The following is a 24,430-nucleotide window of genomic DNA, read 5'->3' as shown; positions in this document are numbered from 1 at the left end:
TCTGGAGTGACAACGTTGATTGCAAAATTCTTCGTCATATTATGATAATTGTATTTGAATAAATTTTTATTTCTAAATTTTCATTACGTGCAACAGAACGATATACGTTACGTTTTTGTAGGAAATTCGTTCGTCAAATGTCAGCGTGACGGCTGTTCCGAAAATTCTATACACGCAGCAACAGAATTTCTAAACCATAAATATTCAAACTAGTGGAAACGAATCAATACCTTGGTTAGTTAATAAAAACTGAGACGATATATAGCGCACAAAATCAATCATTTCGAAGAACATGAAAGAAAAAATAATCAGATATTACGTAGTTTATGGTATCAACAAAATAGTTCGAAGCTTATGGAATGTGTAAATGCCTACGTTATTGCCACTACTATGAATGTTTACTCTAATTCAAATAAATAATTCACATACTGATGCTTCCATTGGTAGAATCAAAATTTTATAGTCTGAGATCATTTCAAGGCTATAATATACAAAGCAGACGAATTCGTCTTGGCATTAGATACAAAGCAATGAAATAAAAAATATTGTTTAAATAAACATTGACAACCTTGAAATTCTGTATAAAACTAACTTTCAGAAATATCTTTTTTCATTGTTACATGAGAAGCTCACTTATCAAATCGATCAACTACGCAAAGGAAAAGGTAGACAAAGTTAATAAAGTTATATATATCGTATTTTAAAAACCCTTTTTATACTGTAAATCGAAATAAACATTGTAGGACGTATTATTACAAATGTAGTTTTCATCTAACGATATATAAAATGAACAAAATAGTATATCTTTGGAATAATCGTTATTATCATCACAATTTTCGTATAACTAAAGAAGACAGATGATCTAACCAGTGAAAATAAAAAGAAAATAATTAGTACCATCAAATTGATATTTGGAAAAAAAGTTTTGTCATAAAAAATTACTATTAGCGTAGTTATATTTCAACATTAATGTCAATTTCATCGACGTAAATTATATCCTTTTTATCAGACATATTCAAGAACCTATCATTACGACCTGTGCTTAAATTTTTATGGTAATTAATGTTTAATTAGTATGCTAGACGAGTAACAAAGATATTTGTATATTCAGTGACTCATTTTGTGTCCAAGGTTCTTTTAAGTACAGTGTGCCTATTAGTATCGTACAGTTTGTTTCTTAGAAATCTGAAAACAGATTTTAAAGAAGAAAAATTCAGAGAACCTGAAAGGAAAAATTGCAACTATATATGCATTAATCATTTAGTTTATTTTATTAAACTGGTTAGATATCCGCTTTGACACGGAGAATATTGCATATAAAGCAGTAACAAAAAAGTACAGAATAAACAAGTAACAATAAAGAGAAAGAAAACAGCACGATAATGAAAGAAAATGAACTAAGCTTTAATGAAACAGATAAATTTAACGCAAGGCAGTCACAAATCGTTTTCAAGTAGTACATTATAGAGCGACGTTTTTTACGTACTTACATTTTCCGCGAAAGAATCAATTTTGTCGTTATAGAAGTCAGCAAGAGGACATATTCATATGGAAAAGGGCTCCACAACATTGAAGAGAAACGAGTAGGACAGTAGCCTAAAGACCATTTGGTCTTGTAGAGAGACGTGTTATTGCATTAAAATTGACAAGTTAAAAAAAGGTGAATGATTTGTTGAAAAGCTGATGATCTGTTCGTGAATAATCTTGCAAAAGAAAACAGTTTTTCGGACTTCAAGTGAGGTAATGCCCAAGGTCCGCATCAGGATCCAGGCTCGACTTAGGACACCATATCCTGTATGCGATAAAACGGAACTGAATTCTTTGCAGTTTGCAAAGTATTATGCTGTATTTTCTTTAACTGTAGTCTGTGTTTGGCAGTACGATGAGCCCAAATGGTGGATGTGTGTTTGAGTACAGGCCGGATGAGGAAGTAATACAAGTAGAGAAAAGCATAGGGATTTCCGATTAATTGCGACGTATAAAAAGGGAACCAAGTGATTTGGATCATTTCAAAACAATATTGCTTATCTGAATTTCAAAAGACAATGTCGATGATATATCAAGTTGTCCCAAAAGTTTCCTTCGTTTTATAAGGAAATACCAGATGCACAATATTTTTTATTTTATATTATTATTATTATTATTATTATTCTATTACTAGAAAATTGATCATACATAATTCAATAAAATAATATAAAAGAAAAAATGTTGCGCATCTATTATTTCTGTAGCAGCGCAGGAGTCAAAGGACGACGCGATCGCGAGCGACACAGAGTATCTCCGAGTACATACCGAGTATCTAACAGTTTTTTTTTTTATCTTTGTTTATTAATTCCAGGTTTTTTACATATTTTTTTACATCATTTTTTTCCAGAATAAACGCTGAATTCTAATTGTAGGGTGGTACAGGCAAGAGTACCGATACGCGACGGTACGACGTAGCCATGCATTATTACATTCTTTTCTCTTTTTTCTTTTTGAGATTATTAATGTTAAATAAAATAAAATTAAGCCGCTGTTGCGCTGTGCTTATGTACGATATTTTAATTTATGTCCTGAAAGCCTGGACGCAAAAACAGGAGAGTATCTAACAGTATCTACAGTATTTCCGAGTATCTTCGAGTATCTGCCGAGTTACATGACGTGCATTAACGAGTATTTATCCGCGATTTTATTTTGCGATTTATACTTTGTACTAACGACTCACGTATACAGGCTGTACATTAATTTATTATCTTAAATGTATTCGACGGTTTCAACAACGAGTAATCTCGTCCTTTAAACCTCACGTACTAACTATCCTCTACATTTCCTTATAAAACGAAAGCAACTTTTGGGACAACCTGTGTTCTGCCTAACTAGTGTGTAGAAGAAATTGGAAGAGTTTCTGTTTTTAGAGAAACACACAATATGACACTTGTCAATGATAAATTCCATACACCAATCATCTAATCTGTTAAGGTCCGATTGTACATTTAGAATATCGGATTTAAATGTTACGATCTTGTAAACCTTGAAGTCATCCACAAACAGTAAAAATTCGGTATAATGTTGAAACAGAAAGCATGTATGAAACATTACCGAGCGATTTCAGTAATACAGTGAGACAAACCGCAATCTTTTTAAGCAACTAACTTTAGGAATCGTCACGTAAGTGCAAAAGCATGTATTTTCTGCTATCGCTTTCAATAATACCCGTGTTAGCATCCAAATGCAGATATTAAATAATTGAAAGGGTATGTTGTCAAAATTGTTGAATTTTTTGTACGCTCTAGAAAAATATAGAAAGAACCTTGACCTATAGAAAATACCTTTAACTTTCTTTAAAAAATGACTTTGAAAGAAATTCTTCAACTTTGTGTTGAATTCTTTCATAAGAATAGAATACCATCTAATAGTTCACTTTGTATGTATGTAGCACTTACACTTACACACAAGCATATTATTAATGTGTACGTTAGAAGTTTTTGTGGACAACTACAATATACTGCTCGCAATCACTTAGGCATGCGTTCCTTCTCGAAATTCCGACATAAGCCTCATTCTATTTTTCACATAAACCTCTTGTTATCAGAAGATATCCTTGTTTTCTCCATTTCGCGGCCAACTCTTTTAGAGATAATGTTTCCACGTCTTAAGGCAAGGCAATCATGAATCACTTGCTATCCTTACTTTAAACAATTACATGTAACTTCTTGTCATTTGGTATCTATCACATATTGTTCTAAAATTGAGTAGCACAGGCCAATTGGCACCGATGTCCTTATTTTGTACAACCAGTTGGCAACTATTTAGCTACTACTACTATTATAGGCGAAGATTTTCAGAGGTGCAATGCATTTGTCATGATTAATTAAAAAGACATTATATGAACTTTCAAATGAAGGAAATATGGAAAATCGAAGAATTGCTAACTATGGTTGGAAGTCGCGTGTGCAATATGATGGAATTCGAGACATAGGGTGAATCGGAACATGCGGAAAGTACGGCTTCCAGACAAGCAGGAGCTGATTCAGCACATTAAAATAAGAAGGAAAGTTCGTATAAACGTTTTCGGATAAACGCTTGCTTTGTGTTACAGTACTTTCTTACCTACCTTTAGAGAAATTGCTCGAATGGACCAGTTCTAGTTTCTACGGAAACGTGAATGCGTCGCGTCATAGATCGTCCACCTTGTTCGAACAGCTTACGCGGATTTGTCGGAAACTTTGGTTGTCACGTCAACTGACGTTTTATACGTAAGAGATTTTAAACGCCCCGTATTCAATAATCGAATGGCTTCAGATCCGAAGAGAGAACTGGTCCGGAAATAAGGCCAGCTGGATTTGTCTATTTTCCAAGAAATCGTTCATCTGTGTAATGTTTAGCATCGCAAAATAAGCTATAAGCGGAACGTAAGGTCATATTAGGCATATGACGTTATACGAACTTTTCTTCTTATTTCAGTATCCAGAATCAACCTCTGCCATATTTTCCGCGTGTTCTGACTCATCTTGTAAATATAATATATAAGAATGATAATTGCAAATATATTTGTATAATAACTCTACGATAAGCGCTTAATAATACATACAGTGAACTTGTACAGAGTAACGTTTGCTGACTGTCGGGGGCACATTGTTGCTGGCTATGCAAAGATAAGTGCCCATTTCCTGTCGAAGAACTCCAGTCAATTCTAGCGTTTCACCCACATAAGTTTTTAGCGCTGAAACATGAAAATATATAGTCGTCATTTTTTAGCTTTGCCTCTATTTAATCTTCATCTTATCTGATTACACACTTAATAATAGAACTAGCTTTGGTCTACATAAAAAGTAATTTCTTTTTATTAAGACACATATTTATTAAGATTTAATAAGATACAATTTATTAAGATACATATAACGAAAGGCAGGAAGTAGTAACATTTTAAGTGAACTTGCATGGATTGAATATGCTGGTCTGCTTATAAATAAGAGAATAATTAGGCCAATTGTTTGTGACATGGGAATAAGCAAAAATAATATTTAATTTTAACCCCTTAACCTACGATTTACGTTCGAGAATTTTGGGCCGAAGACGATCATCGTACCACGGGCTATGCCCGTATATTTACATTTGGCCCGATCATCTACTATGGGGTATGCCCGTAATATTTACGTTTGGTCCGATCATCGTACTACGGGCTATGCCCGTAATTGTAGGTCAGGGGATTAAAGATCTTTAGTTTAGTATTGAAGTATGTTTAATGTATTTTAGCAAAAGTAGGTAGAGTTGGAATATTAAAAACATTAAAAACTTAACATTTAGTCCTCGTATTGTCCAAAGTTGTGTTTTGAAGATAAAATTTGTTAAACACCATTAGAATTTGCATACAGTGTGTTTCAAACTATTAGAAAAATTTATCGTAATGCTTCTGTCTAAGTCGAAATTAGACGAAATCTTTCATACTCGAGTTTTGGGCGAAGATGAATTACGAGCAAAGAATTGTTCCAATGATCAGTTGCTACGACAATTATTATTAATAATGTGTTATTTTTATATGATATTTGTTTCAGTTGTCGTTTTGGAAATCGCCCTCTTATTTTGTAGTCATGCAAGAGCAAGGAACGATGACTCTAAGCAACAAATCCCTATCTTTAGAGTATGCTTATTCAGTAAGTAGAGTATGTAGGATTTACATAATTCAATGACAGTGTTGTTGTGTTCTATAGAGGACATGGCTGGCAAATTAGTAATAACTGTTATAATATATAATTTATAAATTAATCTATAATTAAAAAATTTTAGGAATTTGTAATAATATAGTAATTTTATAATATATTCTTCTGTAGATCTCCGTGCCATAATATAATAGTATAATGCATATATCTAACAACTTCTACAATAGGCTCATATTAAATAAGTTTTTTATATCAAATTGGACGTATTTAAAATGTTACAGTCTCTTACTGTAAAACTAAATGTTAAAAAAAATAGTATCATCGGCCACTCAGTTATTAAGACATCGGGCTTTAGTTTTCATGATTAGAGATCGTGGTATACATTACTTACACAATTCTATCAAACGTGTCTAAAAATAGGATATTTCAAGTACGATCCTTTTGTTGGTTCCAAACTCACTTCGTTAAGTCCGAAAACAGAGATTGAAAAAATAAATCTTATATATATAATAAATCTTATATAAATATATATAATAAATATATATAATAAATCTTATATAAATAAAATAAATCTAGAAAATAAATAAAATAGATACACAGTGTTCGAAGTACAAAATGTTGAAAATCCTAGACAACTTTTACGCTTAAATTTTTAACCAAGTTCAGATATTTTTTGACTGTTCGAACTGTTCTAATTATTTAACGTCCTGAAATATTTTGATCTCTTTAACTAACCAAGAAAAGTTCATGCCCTCAAAACTTTTCATCGAAGATTGTCTTACAGTATCGCGCGCCGTTTGGTGCAGTATGAAACCAACCAATGAAAGTTTACTCTGTTGTTTACCAGTTACCAGCAACTAGAGAATTTATTCTGCAACCCATGATCAATGAATTAAGTTCAAGTTATTTACTAATTTTTCCTTTTCGTACATATTTTGCAATAGTCATATTTATCATGCACATTTATTTTTACTTTAATCGACTACATTTTGTCGGCAAAAGATATCTACGGTCTTTGTGGCTACTTTTAAATCCTAGTCCTTTGTCTGTGAAATTATTTCGAAAAAACGATATCTGTGGTATTAAAAAGAAATCAGAAATGTGGTATTAAAAGTAAATTAAAAGTAATCAAACAAAGTTATCGTACTTGTTACGTTTCGTAACAAGTGGCCATTTTTAATTAGCTAAAATTGTAAATTCGTTGACAATTACCTGTTGCAGTCAGTCAGTTTCTCAACCCACTGGTGCGTATTATATTCCAAGTTTATTTTTTACCAATTTTTATTTAGTGTAACATAAATATAACGTTGCTATTCACCTGTCTTTTAAATATCATGATTGAATAGCACTAGGTTTGATAATTTTCAACATTTAACCGCAAAATTCTCAGTCACCTAGTTTCAGCTCCCTGTCAAATAGTATGATATGAAATTGTGAGAAGTAACCAGGTTACCTCTTGATAAAAATATGTGTCGATTGTATTTACCAGGTATGTAAATATGGAACCGGAATTTTTGTATAGAAAATACACGTTTATTGTATGAAAATGATTAAAAATATTTTATTCGAAGTATTGCCCATCGCTAGCTATACATTTTTCCCACCTGTCTGGCAATTGGTGGATGCCACGTCAAAAAAACTGTCGCTCTTTTGAGGCAAACCAGTCATCGAGGCATTTTCGTACATTTTCGTAAGAAGTGAAGTGCTGGTCAGAAAGTGCGTGTCCCATCGATGCAAATAAATGGTAATCGGACGGAGCCAAGTCTGGCGAGTAAGCCGCGTGCGAAAGTATTTCCCGATTGAACGCTTCAATCGTTTCCTTGACCGGTTTTGCTGTATGTGATGGTGCGTTATCATGAAGCAAAATTACTTTGTGTTGCCTTGTTTGATATTCTGGTCGTTTTTCATGCAAAGCTTGATTCAAATCGATCATTTGTTGTCGGTAGCGCTCAGTATTAACGGTTTCGCCAGGTTTTAACAGCTCATAATAGATCTCACCCTTCTGATCCTACCAAACACAGAGCATTGTCCTCCGTCCATAGCGATTTGGTCTTGTAGTCGATGTTGGTGGTTCGCCTGGAGCTACCCATGATCTTTTACGCTTAGGATTTTCAAAATATATCCACTTTTCATCGCCAGTCACAATTCGGTGGAGAAATGACTTTCTTTTGTATCTGGCGAGCAGCATTTCGCAAGTGGTTTTTCGGTTTTCCTGTTGTCTTTCACTCAGTTCATGTGGAACCCAGTTTCCCACCTTCTAGATCTTTCCCATGGCTTTCAAACGTATGAAGACGGCTTCTCGTGTCACGTTTAATTGATCAGCGAGTTGTTGTTGCGTTTGAGCGTCATCCTCATCCAACAATGCTTGCAATTAGCTGTCTTGAAACTTTTTCGTTGGTCTTTCACGTTCTTCGTTCCTCACGTCAAAATTGCCACTTCTGAATTTTTTAAACCACTCAAAGCACTGTGATTTACCAAGAGCATGCTCACTGTAAGCTTCGACAAGCATTCGATGCGATTCTGCGGCAGTTTTCTTCAAATGGTAACAGAAAATCAATGCTGTCCGCAAATCGTAGTTTCCAGGCACAAAATTCGACATGTTCAACGCTATTACAAATTATGCTGTTGTATGAAACTTGTATTGTTCTGAGTTGAAAATGTTTGTGAGATGTCAACAAAGACTTTTGGCATCAATGACGCAGTTTAGTGATAAGTACATTATCAGCTAGGGCCATCTATATGCAAATTCCGGTTTCATATTTACAGACCTGATATATTTCATAGATACTGAAAGAATGCCTTGAAAAGGATAAAGTGTACAATTTATTTATTTTAATTTAAGATAAAAAACGCAAGACTGTTCGCTAATTTGTTTATGTGAGAGATAAGTATTCGTTAGTTATAAAAATACAATGACTTTTTATTTTAAGTTTAACTAACAATTGCCAAGATTGAAAGCTAGTTCGTTTATGATTTAACAAGTGTCGATTGTTTAAATTTAATTACTTTTATTTTCACTTCCAAGTTTACTGGCAATTATCAAGATTGGCAGTTAATTTGTTTATATTCTAGATGATTACAAATTACTATTGATGTATCGTATTGGATGTCCAAATTTTATAAATAATTCTTGAGAAGACTATTCTAATTATTTTTCAAATTTATTACATGAGAATTTTATCGAAATCTCAGTCCTTGGGTAGCTTTTTAGTCCTCTATAGATAGTATTTAAAAAAATACGATAAAATCACATGTAGCTCTCTATTTGTCTGGTCGCTTTTGTACCAATACCACTATACTTGAGACTTTTTATAATTCACAAATTAAATGAATAATTGTGCTGTTATAAATCGCTGTCAAATAATTCCGTTTCTGTAGAATCAGCCACATGGACTTCAAAATTTAATTTGTCGCTGGGGTTTGTGTTATCCGAAGTACGCCACAGGAATACATAAAGATATTTCTCAAAATTTTGTATTGCTGGTATGATATTGCTGAAATAGAAGACTACAGTATCTTAATGTTGTCAAAACATTCAGTTTTTTTTTGATCAGTCACTTTTCGCGCACTTTGTATTGCTCTGTTGAATTTGAAAGTTTATATCACGATAGCGGATGGTGCGAAAGACACAAGTTTCTAGTATTTTAGAGATGTCTGAACATCAGCTGCATGATTATGTAACAAAAAATGGAGATATCCTTTGAAATATTTTAACACGCAAGAGATTTCAAGGTCAAATACACGTTAAGACAATACACACAATGTACTTCGATGTCATTCGATTTTTGTGTCATTCATTTTTTTATCCGATATATTTGAGCGGTTCGAGATAAACCGAATACATTTTTAAATAATTTCTCTCGAATGTGACAGCAATTAATACTTCTTCTACTGAAAACAAATAACTGTGGAAATATTTAAAATGTAAAAGAATAGGAAGCTTAAAGCCTGTTCGCTTGTCGATGCAATGAGCAGAACTATACATATTTGCGATAATAAGAAGAATATCTCTAATGACATTTTTAATACATCAAAAGGCAAATATTATAAAAAGATTTGACGCGCTCTTTGAATACCGCTATTGTCAAGATGTATAAACATTAGTACACATAATTAGCCTAAATCGTGTCGAAGTAGTAGGTATGTACTTTTGGCGAATTTTTAAAGTCAAAATTCTCTTGAAATCACGTTTAAAATACAGTTATTCCTAGAATATGATTTAAAACATTATTTTTTTTTACTTTTTACGTAATTTATTACGTAAATTGTTACTAAAGAAAGTTACTTCCCAATTGTGTCACAAATTAATCCACTTTGTACATAGGTATGTAATGAATTACCAGAAATTTTGATGAGAACGAACTTTTTATTTAAAAAGTGACATCTTTCATATATGATTTCCTCTTCAATCTAATATTTGCTTGGTAGTAGTATATCAAATATTTTTGAGGTAAAAGTAAGAGAATATAATTCGAATGTCAACACTCGCGTCACATGCATAGCGTGTTTTCTGGAACTTTGGTAGTCGGTATAATACATTTTTTAAAATTGTTTTGAGAACTTAATCTTATTTATTAATATGTCAAGTGCTAACCAAATTATAAACATACGACTTTAATTTGTAATTTCGAACACTAAAATGATTAATTCATCCGAAATATCTTACATTGTTTCTGTCCATCTTCGCGAAGAATAATGTTCCGGCCATCTTCTCGTTTCCATGTAACAGTAGGCTGCGGTGAACCAGTTGCAACACATTTCAACCTTATTTCACCACCTTCATGAGTTACCATACCCTCGGCAGACTTATCGTCCATTATATCCGGTGGTATTACCACTTCCATGTAACCGTTCTAAAAATAGAACAATGAAAATTTTCATTAAAATTGTAACAGTCGTTATACCAACGTTATCATACAAAATCGTATTTACAATAACATTTAGATATTATTATTGACCACTGTATTATGTCAACATTTTATAATTAAAAAATGGACAGAAGACTAAAAAGGAAGCACCCAGCAGACCTTATAAAGGACATAACCTAAGAAACACGAGGATGGTACCCCGCTGGGGGTAGCCACCAACATGCTAATTTAACCGTTAAAAAATTCCACCAAATGTCCAAATTGGACAAATTGTGAATTTTAATAAATAAAAAAAAAAAAAGAAAAATTTTATAATTAGATTAATTACAAGTGAAGCTATCAGTGCCATGGTTCTTATAATTAAGATTCATTCGTTTTACTTTTGGAACAATAAAGAACTTTTACATTTAGAAGAAATTCGTCAGCCAAGATTTTGAAGGCAACTTTTTCTTCCAAATCTTTGACTTGCTTTCGATATAAAAAAAACTGTTGCAGCGGAATAATATAATCATAAATCCGTTGGGTCTGTTAAATTCCATTTCAGGTTGGCAACGGGTGCGTTCCGTAGCTGAGATTCAAATGACTAACAAGTTGTAGAGAATATATTCTGGAAATAAGTATGTCTTGAAGACCCACGTGCTTCGTGACTCTATTATTTGCAAGCCGTTAATCACGGGATCAATCTCGGTCGATCGTCGACCGACAGACAGAGACGGCTAGCTTTCACCATCATCAAAATTTCCCTAATCAATTAACATCTTTTTTCGCCACCTACTACTGTGAATCTAATGATCGAAGTATTTACAAATGTTGCAATCTGCGTATTATTCCCAGCAGCACGCCCATCCTCGAATTTTTGCGAGTCTTGGAAAAAGCAAACTTTACGGAGACATGTCAATCAATCATCTATCGTCAAGCAATCTGTCATCCACAGTCTGTCGTCTAGCGCAAAAAGGCCAAATATCAAGTCTATTCAACGAAAATAGATAACGTTTTCACCGGAGCTAACTCTCTTTGTCTCGTGCGAGAATCCAAAGTTTACAATCCAACACTACACAATGATTTGTTGTTTACATTTGCTATGAAATATGTAGTGTTCGGATATATGTATGGCCAACGACCGAGCACATGAAGAAGCTATATACCAGGAGAGATAGCTTTCTGAAATTCGTGCTCGCTCTGCTATACTCTACCGTGTGTGTATCGAAGGTAAGAGAGAAAAGCAGGCAGTGCAAGTGAGACGGAATAGGTAAAGTTTAATAACATACCGCGGAGCTAAGCTGAGTAAGTAATTTTTCTCTCTCTTAGTCCCAATCACACAATACCTATCTCTTTAATTTCATTAAAAATTGTATAGTCACGTTTGGTATCATTTTGACCGGACGAATCTCAATAATTCGACTAGGGACATCTCGTAATAATGTGGTAAAAAATAGAAGAAAATTTTTTATTCTGATAATTCGATACCGTGTTGAATTACATAGATGCGGATCATAGATTACGCCGGGGCCTGTTTTGAGCGAGCAGTTTTACGGATTGATGGGCAACTCCCGACCATACTAGCTATGTGCAGCTATGATTCGTATATCTCAACACTACGGATATACACATATGCTTTGGCAGAACTTGTATAATGAAATTTATGCTACTAATTATATTAATTACATTGCTTTGTTATATAAATATTAGGTAGGTTTATCTGCGGAATGCATAAATAATTGTTAATTTGTGGAAAATCTTATTCTTCGTGTGCTATTAATACTAGTAGCAACTCTGAAGTTTCATATCTGGAAAAGAGTTTATGCAAAAGACAAATAAGAGTTAAGTTTGATATCGAGTAAAAAAAATCCAATTTGAAATTGATCTAACAGTGTTTTTCTAAATTATTTCTAGGTATTGTTCAGTTTGTTCTTTTCACAATATTGTCGGATTTAATTAACGCAGCACTATGTTTACGCTAATATCTGCATGTTAAGTATAATTCTTTTAGAATATTTTCCGGCTTCTTGTAATTTTTATTCATACCTACCCCACGTGTTCTCTCTTTTAACTTGAAACTTTTTACACGCACATGTGTACGCGAGTACTATCAATTACACGTACGTACAGATCTTACTCAGACTAATTATCAACTCTAAATCTATTAATAAATGTTCTTGAAGGGGACATTTCTTCACAACATGTAGTTTAATTGTTTATCAATAAATGTTCTTCAATAAATTATTAATTTGAATTAAAATACTGGTAGAACTAATATACCCAATTTTGTTTTTATCATGTATTGTTTATGTAGATAGCTTCCTGAAAAAATTGTGCAGGAATGAATCGCGTAACAAAGTATAATGCATTCGAGACGTAACATTTCAGTGCAAATAATTAATTATTTTCAAACAAATAATCAAAATTTTTAATTAAATCGTTTACGTATTAGAAGACGCTTGTTATTTTGTAAACTTAGAAAGATAGTTATATACACTGTATATACTACGCACATATATGTATAAAACATATGAATTTTTAGAAATATCACTCTACTTTAAACTGTTACTAGTAAAGATACTTTACAAGTAGCATTCTTATATGTTGGGTTACAAACCATTTTAATTAATCTTGTAGTAAATATACTGTACAATATTTGTAATTTTAGCGAATGTCGTGATATCGTTTTGTGGGAGTACCAAAACATAGTTATCTTTTATTAGCAAATAAAATTCTATTTTTGATAAAATTTGGTAAAAAAATATTAAAGTACCCGAGGAACAATTTCTTTTGCCTGCAAAAGTCACTTTGAGCAGGTGAAATCGAATCCTCAAGATTTTGGCGCTTCCGTTTTTTGAGTCTAACTTGTGATGATCCGAGATACAGTAAAACTTTGCATCGTTCTATTGAAAAATATTTGTGCGCTAGGAATAAATCTCGAGTAAATAATGAGTTTGTTATTTTAAAGATAAAACGTGTAACAAAGATTACATGTAAGAAATACAGTGCAGGCAAAAGAACAGGCCACTTAACATTTTTGTTAATTTCTAAATACATAAGATTTTTCACCAGATATTAGCGCTTTTATCGGAACAAACAAATGAAAATGAACAATTCCGTGTAACATATTTCGGAGCCATATTAATCTGATGTGTCAAACATATACATTGATATTCCGAAAATTAAAAATTATTTTCTAGAGTTGCTTTTCAGGTAATTAAATTTTTTTTATGTATACTATATCTTATTTATTAAGTGTAATTTCCAGTTATTTATCCCAGTTTTACAATTTTCTTTGTATGTTATATACATTATAATCTAAAACGTTTCAACGTATTTGTCGTTCAATATCGACGATTTAGTCATAGACTGAATTTCTTTTACTTGTAAGTTCAATATTTTGGCAACTGAAACTAAATTAATTTATGCTTAATTTTTCTTCTACCCTTTCCCATAGAAAAATGTCTGAAAGTCCAAAGCAGAAAAGAGAAATTCCTCAAAAATAAAATGACCCAAAGACAGGTCACTGATACTTTCAATGTTTCAAAAACGATGAACGTGAAGTCTTCCGCCAAAAGCAATAAGACTAATAACAGTAATATTCAATGCAATTCTAAGAATTCAATACTTCCCCAAACCATGGAAATTAGCACAGATCAAAATGTTACATAAACCAGGCAAAGACCCGCACCAAACTGCATCTTACAGACCAATATCACTGCTTCCAGTATTTTCCAAAATACTGGAAAAGATAATATACGACCGCATAAAACCAATAATAGAGACAAAAAAACTAATACCGGATCACCAATTTGGTTTCAGAAACAAACACTCCACGATAGAGCAAATGCACAGGCTTATAAACGAAATAATAGTAGCACTAGAAAACAAGGAATACTGCACAGCCCTCTTCATAGACATAGAGAAAGCATTCGATAAAATTAACCATGAAAGTCTACTACAAACAATTAGGAAACAATTCCCGGAGCAAATACACCACTTAATAAAATCCTACCTAAGCTGCAGAACCTTCGTAATAAAAATCAAGGACACACATTCTCAAGTTAAAGACATCAAGGCCGGGGTACCACAAGGAAGCGTCCTAGGCCCAATACTATACACATTATACACGGCGAACATACCAACAACTACCAACAGCACAGTATTGACATTCGCGGACGACACAGCTATACTAGTCAGGCATACTAACCCAGAAACGGCAGTCAAAATACTACAAGAACACATCGTAAAAATAGAAAATTGGCTACAAGAAAAACAAATAAAAGCAAACCCCAATAAATGCAACCATATTACATTCACGCTACGGAAAAAGACACCACCAAACATCCTATTGAACGGCACGCATATAACGCAAACAAAGCATGTCAAATACCTAGGACTCCACTTAGATCAAAAACTCACCTGGAAACTACACATCAAATCAATAGTAGAAAAAATACAGAAAACAAGAAGACAAATGCATTGGCTAACAAGCCGAAAATCCAAACTAAGCACAGAAAACAAGTTAAAAATATATAAAACGATCATAAAACCAATCTGGACGTACGGAATACCACTATGGGGGACGGCAGCAATGAGCCATATAAACAAAATAGAGGTAATACAGGCTAAAATCCTCAGGACAATAGTAAACGGACCTTGGTACGTCAGAAACGAAGATATACGAAGGGACCTGGGAATGCCAACGGTCAAGGAAGAAATCAACAGATACTCCGAGAAATACAAATTAAGAATAGCAACACACATAAACCGGCTAGCTGCGGAAACATACAAAATCACAAATATGGACAGAAGACTAAAAAGGAAGCACCCAGCAGACCTTATAAAGGACACAACCTAAGAAACACGAGGATGGTACCCCGCTGGGGGTAGCCACCAACATGCTAATTTAACCGTTAAAAAATTCCACCAAATGTCCAAATTGGACAAATTGTGAATTTTAATAAATAAATAAAAAAAAAAAAAAAAAAAAAAAAAAAAAAAAAAAAAAAAACGTGAAGTCTGGGCAGACGTCGAATGCGCAGATCAAGAAAATATTAAGTATTTTTCATACGATATATGTAAAAATCAAATTTGAATAAGAATATGTATACCGACATCTAGAGGACTTTTTTAAACATTATTAACCATTTAGAGCAAAAGATCCAATAATTCAATAATTGATCGGTACTGGACGACGATTTTTCGTTTCCTACAAACGTTTATCAAGTTCCATTTATGCTATAAAGTCTGTTCCGCCGCGCGACACATCTGCACTCCATCCCGCGCGGCTTGACAGCCAACGGTCTACGTGCCGTCCTTCGAACCCTCCATAGGCCCAAGGACCCACCATAAAGTTGAAATCCTAACTGCACTGTTCGCATATATGGTTTAAATCAATCTGTTTGCCAGAAAAGACTTTATAATTCTAGAAGTGTTTTCAGCTGGTTTTTTAGAAGGGTCCTTGGGTTTATTATGTGCTCTTAAGAATTACGAGGAAAGCGGAGATATACCTAACGAAAAATCTAAGTTTCCCTGTAAACAATGTCGCCTAGGACCCAAGTTGGTAGGAGGTTTCTTCCTCCTATCTTCCTTCCCAACATTGGTCATAACCAATCAGCATCGCGGATCATTGCCCTCACTTTCCTAACTGAAAATGTAAGCAACGAATCCGCGTTCTTCGTTCAAAGGGCACACCCATACCAAGCTTTCCTCCGTATTCACATTAGAATAAGTTGGAGAGTTTGATCGTCTCTCACGGTGCCTAGAGGTCCTGCATTTCCTACAACTCTCACCGTTCCTGTATCTTTCTGGGTTCCTTCATCATTCATCAAGGTGCCTACACGGCCTAGAGTCTTCTAAGGCTCTCACTTATCCAGAACTCCGACAGTTCCTATAACTCTCAAGGGCCTAGAGCGCCTAAAGCTCTCCTTCTCTCATCCAAGACTAACCCTTTTCTCGTTATCTGTATCTTAATCAACGACGTTATTACTTAGTGTGATTGTATACATTGTTGGAAATATATATTTTTATAACTCTGTGAATCCCAGTGTTATACCGCAACAACTACCCCTATTATCCTAACCGAAATAAGGGGATAGAACTATTCGTGGTGTCGATTATTATAATCGTAACGGGAATTTACGACTCCCGTTGACGCGTATTCTAACGACCGCGTCTCCCCGCGATAGCTCGAAAATACAAAGTCACTTTGTAAATTTTCATTTTTACCAACTCTAGCACAAGGTACTGTACGACTCTCCCCTGCATCTTATTTTGTATGTGATTCGAAATCCAAATTATTCAATATTTTTCATACCAAACTAAGATAACAATTTTTAACATCTTCTGTAAGATTACCTATACTAGCATTTATGACGTTCCTGTCTCTAGAGATCAATAACAAGATCAATAACCATGTCTTTTCCTCGACTCTTTTTCTCTGATGAAACATTAAATAGTTTCCTTCCTTCTTTTTGTCCGGATGAATTTTATCTTTTTCGTAGGTCATTGAGATCTGGTCGCTTTTTTAAATTACTTTTTCCGTAGTTTTTATGTCTTAATGAAGAGATTAAAAAAAGTTGGATCAAAATTCTTAATGCTTTTCTCATCCACTCCATACTGTTATCTTTTTGTTTATGTTCAAAATAGCGAATAGAGGTACATATAGAGGCGAATACTTCCGTGTTTAGTCTTTGACACCCCCTCCCTCTCGCCCCTTGATGAAGTTGAGTCGTGTTTAATCACAATATCAGTTTGCCTCACAATCAAAACTATGGAATTTTGGGAATATAATAGAAGATGAGTCTTCAACAGCAAGCCACATGAATAATTCTTTCAATCTTTTGAGATACAGGGAAATGTCTGAAACAAAAGTTGTTTGGAGGAGGCTGTTACGCGATGGAAAAAGTTTCCTCAGATGGACGCGTTTACGAGTTTCAAAGAACACTTTAATAGACTTCATTTTTTTTTAAGTGTAACCGTGTACTTTTGAATACCTATTTGTCCCATTATTGCCCTTTTGAAGATGGATTCAAATATCGCGGTCATTTAAGGTCACTCAAGGTCATAAAACGCAGTAGTCCAATCGATGAAAACGTAATGTTTCAATATTTCGAAACAAAGGAAAATGGATTTACAGCATTTTCAAGATAAACGGTCCGTTTATAAAATACCACTAAATTAGGAGACGCAACCAATTGGAGAAAAGATAAATTTTGTGTGACTTCTTACCGTACTCGAATTCGACTCTTCATCTTCGTTACTTTGTCGAAATTGCTATGTACGGTAGTAATTATGAATAACGAAAGAAATCCTTAACCGAAAAATACTTCGTTACTCAGCATTCGCTGTTTAACCCTTTGAGTGCTGTGGGCGCATATAGGTGTCTGGCGAAAGCTATCGGTGTGGACTAAGGACATATATATGCGTGTTCTGTAAGTGGCCGGCATGGACTAAGGACGCATGTATGGATTTTTCAATTTTTCCGAACACCTACGCAGAAGTAATACTATTACGTTTCTGTGAAATAAATATAAATGCATTCCTTACGGCAGTAAACAAATGCCAATAGTGGCTCGTTATTGTTGAAGTGGTCACCACTTGTAAGAAAACTCTACATCTGGTTTTTTTAGTTTTCTCAAGCACTGAATTTTTCACACACAACTAAATTATTAACTTGTGTTATATTTATTAAATTTAGTTTTCTAGTTTGTTGTTTTCTAGTTTATTACCCAAATTCTAATTAACTGTAAATTTCAATGTTTATAATAAACAATTAAAAATAACTAAAAAATAACGCTCTTGAATCATTTAATCTCGTGCAAAAGGATTACTATAACTTATTACGATTTGCGCTTTGAATAGTCAATCGACAGAGTTCAGTCTAACGAAAAAGTATTCCGTCCACAGCAAGACGTCAGCGCTAGACGCGCGCCGTCCGTACGGACGGCATAGGCCGCGAGTATCCAGCATTCAAAGGATTAATATTAGGTCATCCCATAAGTTCGTGCCGACTTTTGTGTATGCATTTCATGTGTCGATTTATAAACATACGGCGATAAGGGATCAATGCACTTGAAAAATGGGAAGAAGTTGTACAACGAGAGGGGGGTTACATTTTTTCACGAAACTGAAAGGTATGTAAACAATCTTAACATATATAACCGCTCGAAAAACGGAACGAACTTATGGGGTGACCTAATATAATTATAAAACACCGATCAATGATAACACAGGTACTTTACAGTGAGGTAATTGAATTATTCATCTAATATAAAAAATAGGAATTTTGGAACAAAAAATTAAACGGTCAGTACAAGCATTCGATAATTGCACGAAAAAATCCTCTACGTAATTACACAGCCGTCGTGTCCACTTTGAGAAGGGGAGATTTCCCTGAGGTATCGCGGAAGTTTGGAGGCTCATTGCGATCGAGCAGTGTAACATGATCCAATATTATCAGTTATCGATGAGACAATGTATCCAAGTAATCATTCAAAACTGAAACTTACCTTATTTTAGACTTTTTAAAATTAAATTTGTACTAACGTATTTGCAGAATTTTCCCGACTAAAATAAGATCGAACATGATATAATGTGAATAATATTTAATTATTCATGTGTATTTAATTATCAATTATCAAGTAAGCAAATATGTTCCAAATTTTATCGTGTATGCTGTCATTTTAACCAGTAAAACGTAAGAAACATATTGGCAAAAATTTCATTGATCAAAAATCGCAAATAACAGTCTGATTTTTTAATTAAATCTTTCAACTTATCGCCAGCCTTTAACGAGGCTCTCTTTTTCTTTCACTCGCCAATTGTCAATTTTGAGGAATAGAATCGTTCCTACATCTCCATAATTGTAACGTTTGAGTCCCGATTTTTGTGCAATTATCGAATGTAATTATTAAAATTGTATACATGACATATTACAAACATTGAATCTTTTTCTGTAAAACGTTATCGAACACGAAAAAACGAACACGAATAATCGAATCGAAAATGACTAAACGATCTGCTGTTGGATATGTGTTTACTAAAAATCTGACTAAATACACTCTCTTAAATGCAAATGACTCATTGAACTTTTTTTTATATCAACTGTTTAATAAATGGCAATCCTCAAATAAAATCTTCATAACATTACTCAGACTGATAACATTAACACGATATTTAAAAAATGTCAAAATCGGCGGTATCTCGTTTTTTGTAAATATTTGCCGGCTATTGAATCAAGATTCTCGATTGCCTTATCTGTTTGCTTCTGTATATCTTTTATATATACATAGATGGATACACAAATAAGTTTCGTCTACAGCGAGATCAATTTAAGCCACCTGAGTAACCAGCTATCTCTCGAATCAACAAATACAACACCGATACAACGATACGACATGCGATGTACATACTCGAAACGTTACAGATTGAATCATTGAATTAATGAATTAATGAAGAGTAGCTAATCATTGATAGGATACACGCTTGTTAAAGATCGAAGATATCTGTAAATTAATTAACTTTGAAATTAAAAGGTTGATATAACTATCACGTTAACACGCAGGTGAGATTTTGAGTTTGTGGAAAATTATTCGAAGATAACAATATGGTCCTGTTGATGGTACGGAAGTGTAGGGGTAATAGAACGAATGTATAAATAATTCGTAACGATTAAGAATAAAAACAGATAATAATATTTAATTAGAACCTATGTTCTTAATTTCAACTTGCAATTTAGATTCCTTTGATAGCAAAAACTAAAATAGAATTGATTATAATACATTTTGAATATAGGAGATTGAACATTGAAATGGCTTATCAACTGGTCTGATTTCAAATCAATCTCGTAAAAAAGTTGTAAAGAGGGGAAACAGGCTTTAGAAAATACGCAATTAGTCGAATGTTTACGGTACGTATCAATAACAACACAAGCTTTTGACTTTTGGAGAAATCGACCGTAACAAAAGTTCGCGGTGCTCATTGTGTACAAAAGGAAAGCTTATAGCTATAATTTTCTATTTCGTTTTGCGTGTATTAACGTCTTCATGGTGTGTCGTATAGTAATTAATGCATCATATTATATACTTATTGGTGTTTGTAGGTAACATGTTATACAGAGTGGAGAAGCAGCATCAAATGGTCACGATTGCAAAATAAAATGAGTGAACGGCTGGTGAACGAGCAAAATACTTGTACAATAACGAGTGAATGTAAAGGGAGCTCTAAATTGCAAGAAATTCCATTTTATGAGCCGAACAAAATGTATAATCTTATAATGTTTTGAGGATAGTAAGTTAGGCGAAAAAACCATGTGTTAACGATCAAGCATAACAGATACAGTAATAAATATTCAACAATTTTTCTGCGTACTTTGTATTAAAGTTTCGATACATATATTTTTATGTACAGCATGTATAAAAAGAGTCAGGACGTATAAGTGTCCACTAGCGTGATTCCGGGGAGCCTCTGGATCGATTGATTCATGCAAATTTTGTAAAAATTGACGTTTGCTGGCATCATATGCTACTTAGCACGAGGATCAAATGGAACTTTACTGTGAAAGTATATTTAGACACCATGATGTGCAAGATATTATTCCTGTATATGTAGGATTTGTATACATTGTAATCAATTTACTTTTTTTAATCAATTCAATCTTCATTTTATCAATAAATCCAATTATTTTGTCATCTATCTCCATTACCGACTATTTCGAATTATTTGTTGTTCCAAAAATGTGTTGCGAGCAATATTGGCACTATTAAATAAATTTTCATTTAAATAATTGTTTAAATGTTAAAAGACAGAAATAAATTATTTGCAATTTCAACAAGTTTAAATATATTATTTAAAATAATCAGATTAATTGTTATTTACAAATTTTATTTTCTATTTATTTTAAAAGAAAGTTAATAACATCAGATCGCGTCTTCTTCGACGTCGTCCAATCTTTGTTTGAATGTCTTTTTTCACGCGGTGGATAATTCTGTAATAATTTGAAATCACGCTGATTACTCCATTCTGTTTATCGTGGGCTATCCCACCTGACTGCGAAATGTAAACTTATTGCGAATAATCTAGATGTAAAACCCAATGGAATTTCAACGTCATTTCTCCAGAAAACGGTTCAATTGCGAATTGAAAAGTTGGCAAGTTGGTCCTCGTGATGAGTAGACGTTTATAAAACTGTTTCATCCAGTAGAATCATGATGGTCCAGTTAAATAAGTGTATTTTTTATATACCCTGTACATATACAGGCTTTTCCAGAATAATTTCATACCGCCAGACAGGATAAGACGTCAAACAAAAAAAAAAAAAAAAATATTTTTTTTCTCCAGGTTATTTTTAAATTTTTTTTATTTAAAGCTAAAGTTTGAAATAGTTGTCGATACTCTGTCACACTGAACGTATTTCATCGTAAGCTAGGTCAAGCAGAAACAAAGCCTTATACAAGAAAACTTCATGCTCTTCCTTTGACTTACTTTTGCATACAGAAAAATCTGCTGCCTTAGTGTGCTATCCTGAGATTCCTCGATTATACATATCTTTTCTAAATTTTTCGTTTCTCTTAACAAAGCTTTCATAAATGATAAAGTGCAGGTATTCTTAAAGGAAAAAGTCTGAAAAAACTAAAATTAACTAGCCAAAATATGATAATTTTAGATTTTGCAATCCATTGGTAACGCGCGAATGCTGGATTGATGTTATTCCAAATGGTTCACATTTATAACTTTTTCGTGATTTTATTAATATTTACAACTAGCATATTATATGCGCGTAGAAGCCTGTATTATTATCAGATCAAAATTTGAAACTTGTGCATGTGCATGCTGCTGGAAATGGCAAATATCCATAGCTAAAGATATCGTAGAGAACTTAAATATAATAAATATACCTGAAATTATATCAGGAAAGTAAACGCTCTTAAAATATATTCGCTTCTATTTGTATATTGTCGTATAATTAAACCGTAGTGCATAACTACATTTTAATGTAAAAGATATCAAAATTATATTATTATTTTGTATTGTATTCGTATTACTACCTTGTACTCTACTGCCAAATATCAACTGTATAAATTACAAATATACTCTAAACAGTTTATCATATTTATATCATCATATTACAGCAAATAATCATTTAATTTGTACCAAATATAATAAAGATTAAAATACATCGCATGGACTGGAATTATTTCAAGTGCTTAAATTTTGACTCACCTGACTTTGCATAGGTTCGGTGTTTATTTGGCACATATAAGCACCGGAATCATTTTTTTGAACATTTGACACATGTAACTTCCACGTGTTGTGCCCATTATGTGTAACTGAGAGCCGTGGATTATGCGCTATTAAATGTGTGTGTATCGCCAAGATTGCTCGAGAATCGGATTTCATCCAAGCTACCTGTGGAAAATATTTAAATTGTTGTCGTGAAAAAGTAAAACTACATTTTACATTATATAATGCACTACATGTAATAGTGGCGCTGACGCTACATTTAGTTTTTAATTCATTTATACATACAGAATGTACGAAGGATTTGACAGTTATCAATAAATTTCAATGAAATTTCTCAGGAAATGGAATGATTTAAAAATATTAGTTTTTAATTGTTCGGATTAAGAAAAGACATTAGGTGATGACTAAAATTTATTTGGCTACCAGCAACCATTATCGGTGACAAAAATTTAATTTTGATTATCAGTAACAAATATGAACGTTTGGAATTTTTTGTTACCGATAACCATTATCGATGATGGAAATTTAATTTTGGCTACTAGTAACCAATATAAATGACCGGAATTTTATTTTGGTTACCGATAACGATTATCGATGGGAAAAATTCTTTCGGCTCCCGCTAACCGATATCGGCGACAAAAATTTTTTCTGCTTGTTCGAATATCGTCAATTGTTATTAACATTACTGACGATTAGTATTTATTGACAACATACAGAAAACTTAATTATAATACCTACATATCTTATTGAGCAAACAGGCGGTATAAAAATGCCTAAAATAGAGAATAAAATAAAGATATTATAGTACAATATCTTTTATTCTATTCTTTGTTTCATGTATTTTCATACTGTTCTTTTGCTTAATAAAATATATGTTTTGTAATTGAATTTTTTTATGTTGTCGATGAATATGTAGTAATTACCATGAATGTTAGTAACAGTTGATAAAAGTCGGATGCAACGAGAACAAATCTTTGCCATCGGTAACCAAAAAAAGATTCCGGCCATTTATATTGATTACAGGTAACCAAACTTAAATTTTTGTCATCAATAATGTATCTATTCGTAACGAAATTTTTTAAACGAAACGTATTAACTTTACACCCTATTTAAAGTCTAGTATATTTTTTTCTTCTTTATCTTAACTCGCCTTGTTTATCAATAGTTTTAATAAATATAGGTAATGACATCGACATTCAATGTTTAAATTTAAAAAAATCGAACGTAATGTGCAAAAATCGAATGTAAAGTGCAATCATGTTAATCGGAATATTTGCTTCTATTTAAGGACTTGTAAATTGAATGCGTTACTTCTCAAACTTGTGTACAAAATTTTATTTATTGTCAATTTCTTCTTATACGTTCGTTTACTACATGTACCTAATTATTACATACAATTACACGTTTTAAAAGAATTAATGAAAATGAATAAATTATTAATTAATTATTTAAAAGAGGTAGTTTAGATAACGTGCTGTGGCGATAGAATGCTGTATGAAATATTAGATGTAAGTTAGCTGAAAGGAATTTTCTTTTGAACTTTCTAGAGAATCCTGAGCAACAGTTTCTAGCAAGTTCGCTCGTGTGGATTTTTATCCCGTAATGGTTTGCTTTAGAGTGTTTTATCATTTCTCCCCCCACGGTTGAAATTTTCACTATTTTTCCAATATCATCGTTTCTTAAGTTCGACCGTGC

The 24,430-nt window shown here is 33.0% G+C and overlaps 1 protein-coding gene across 3 annotated transcripts in view; it reads right to left on the bottom strand.

Annotated features, from left to right (window-relative positions):
• Positions 1-24,430, bottom strand: part of LOC100650996 (lachesin) — a 527,432-nt gene that overhangs the window by 33,944 nt on the left and 469,058 nt on the right. For all 3 annotated transcript variants that reach the window (XM_020862593.2, XM_048413840.1, XM_012320908.3), the window contains 3 exons: positions 22,715-22,900; positions 10,309-10,495; positions 4,574-4,705 (listed from right to left, as the gene is read on the bottom strand). In XM_020862593.2, the coding sequence (XP_020718252.2) occupies positions 4,574-4,705; positions 10,309-10,495; positions 22,715-22,900 (505 nt within the window). The remainder of the gene's footprint in view (positions 1-4,573; positions 4,706-10,308; positions 10,496-22,714; positions 22,901-24,430) is intronic.

Source organism: Bombus terrestris, chromosome 17 (genome assembly GCF_910591885.1).
Source record: "Bombus terrestris chromosome 17, iyBomTerr1.2, whole genome shotgun sequence".
Classification (NCBI taxonomy): Eukaryota; Metazoa; Arthropoda; class Insecta; order Hymenoptera; family Apidae; genus Bombus; species Bombus terrestris.
Note: the sequence above shows the minus strand (reverse complement) of the source record. Positions and strands in the feature narration are given on the sequence as shown.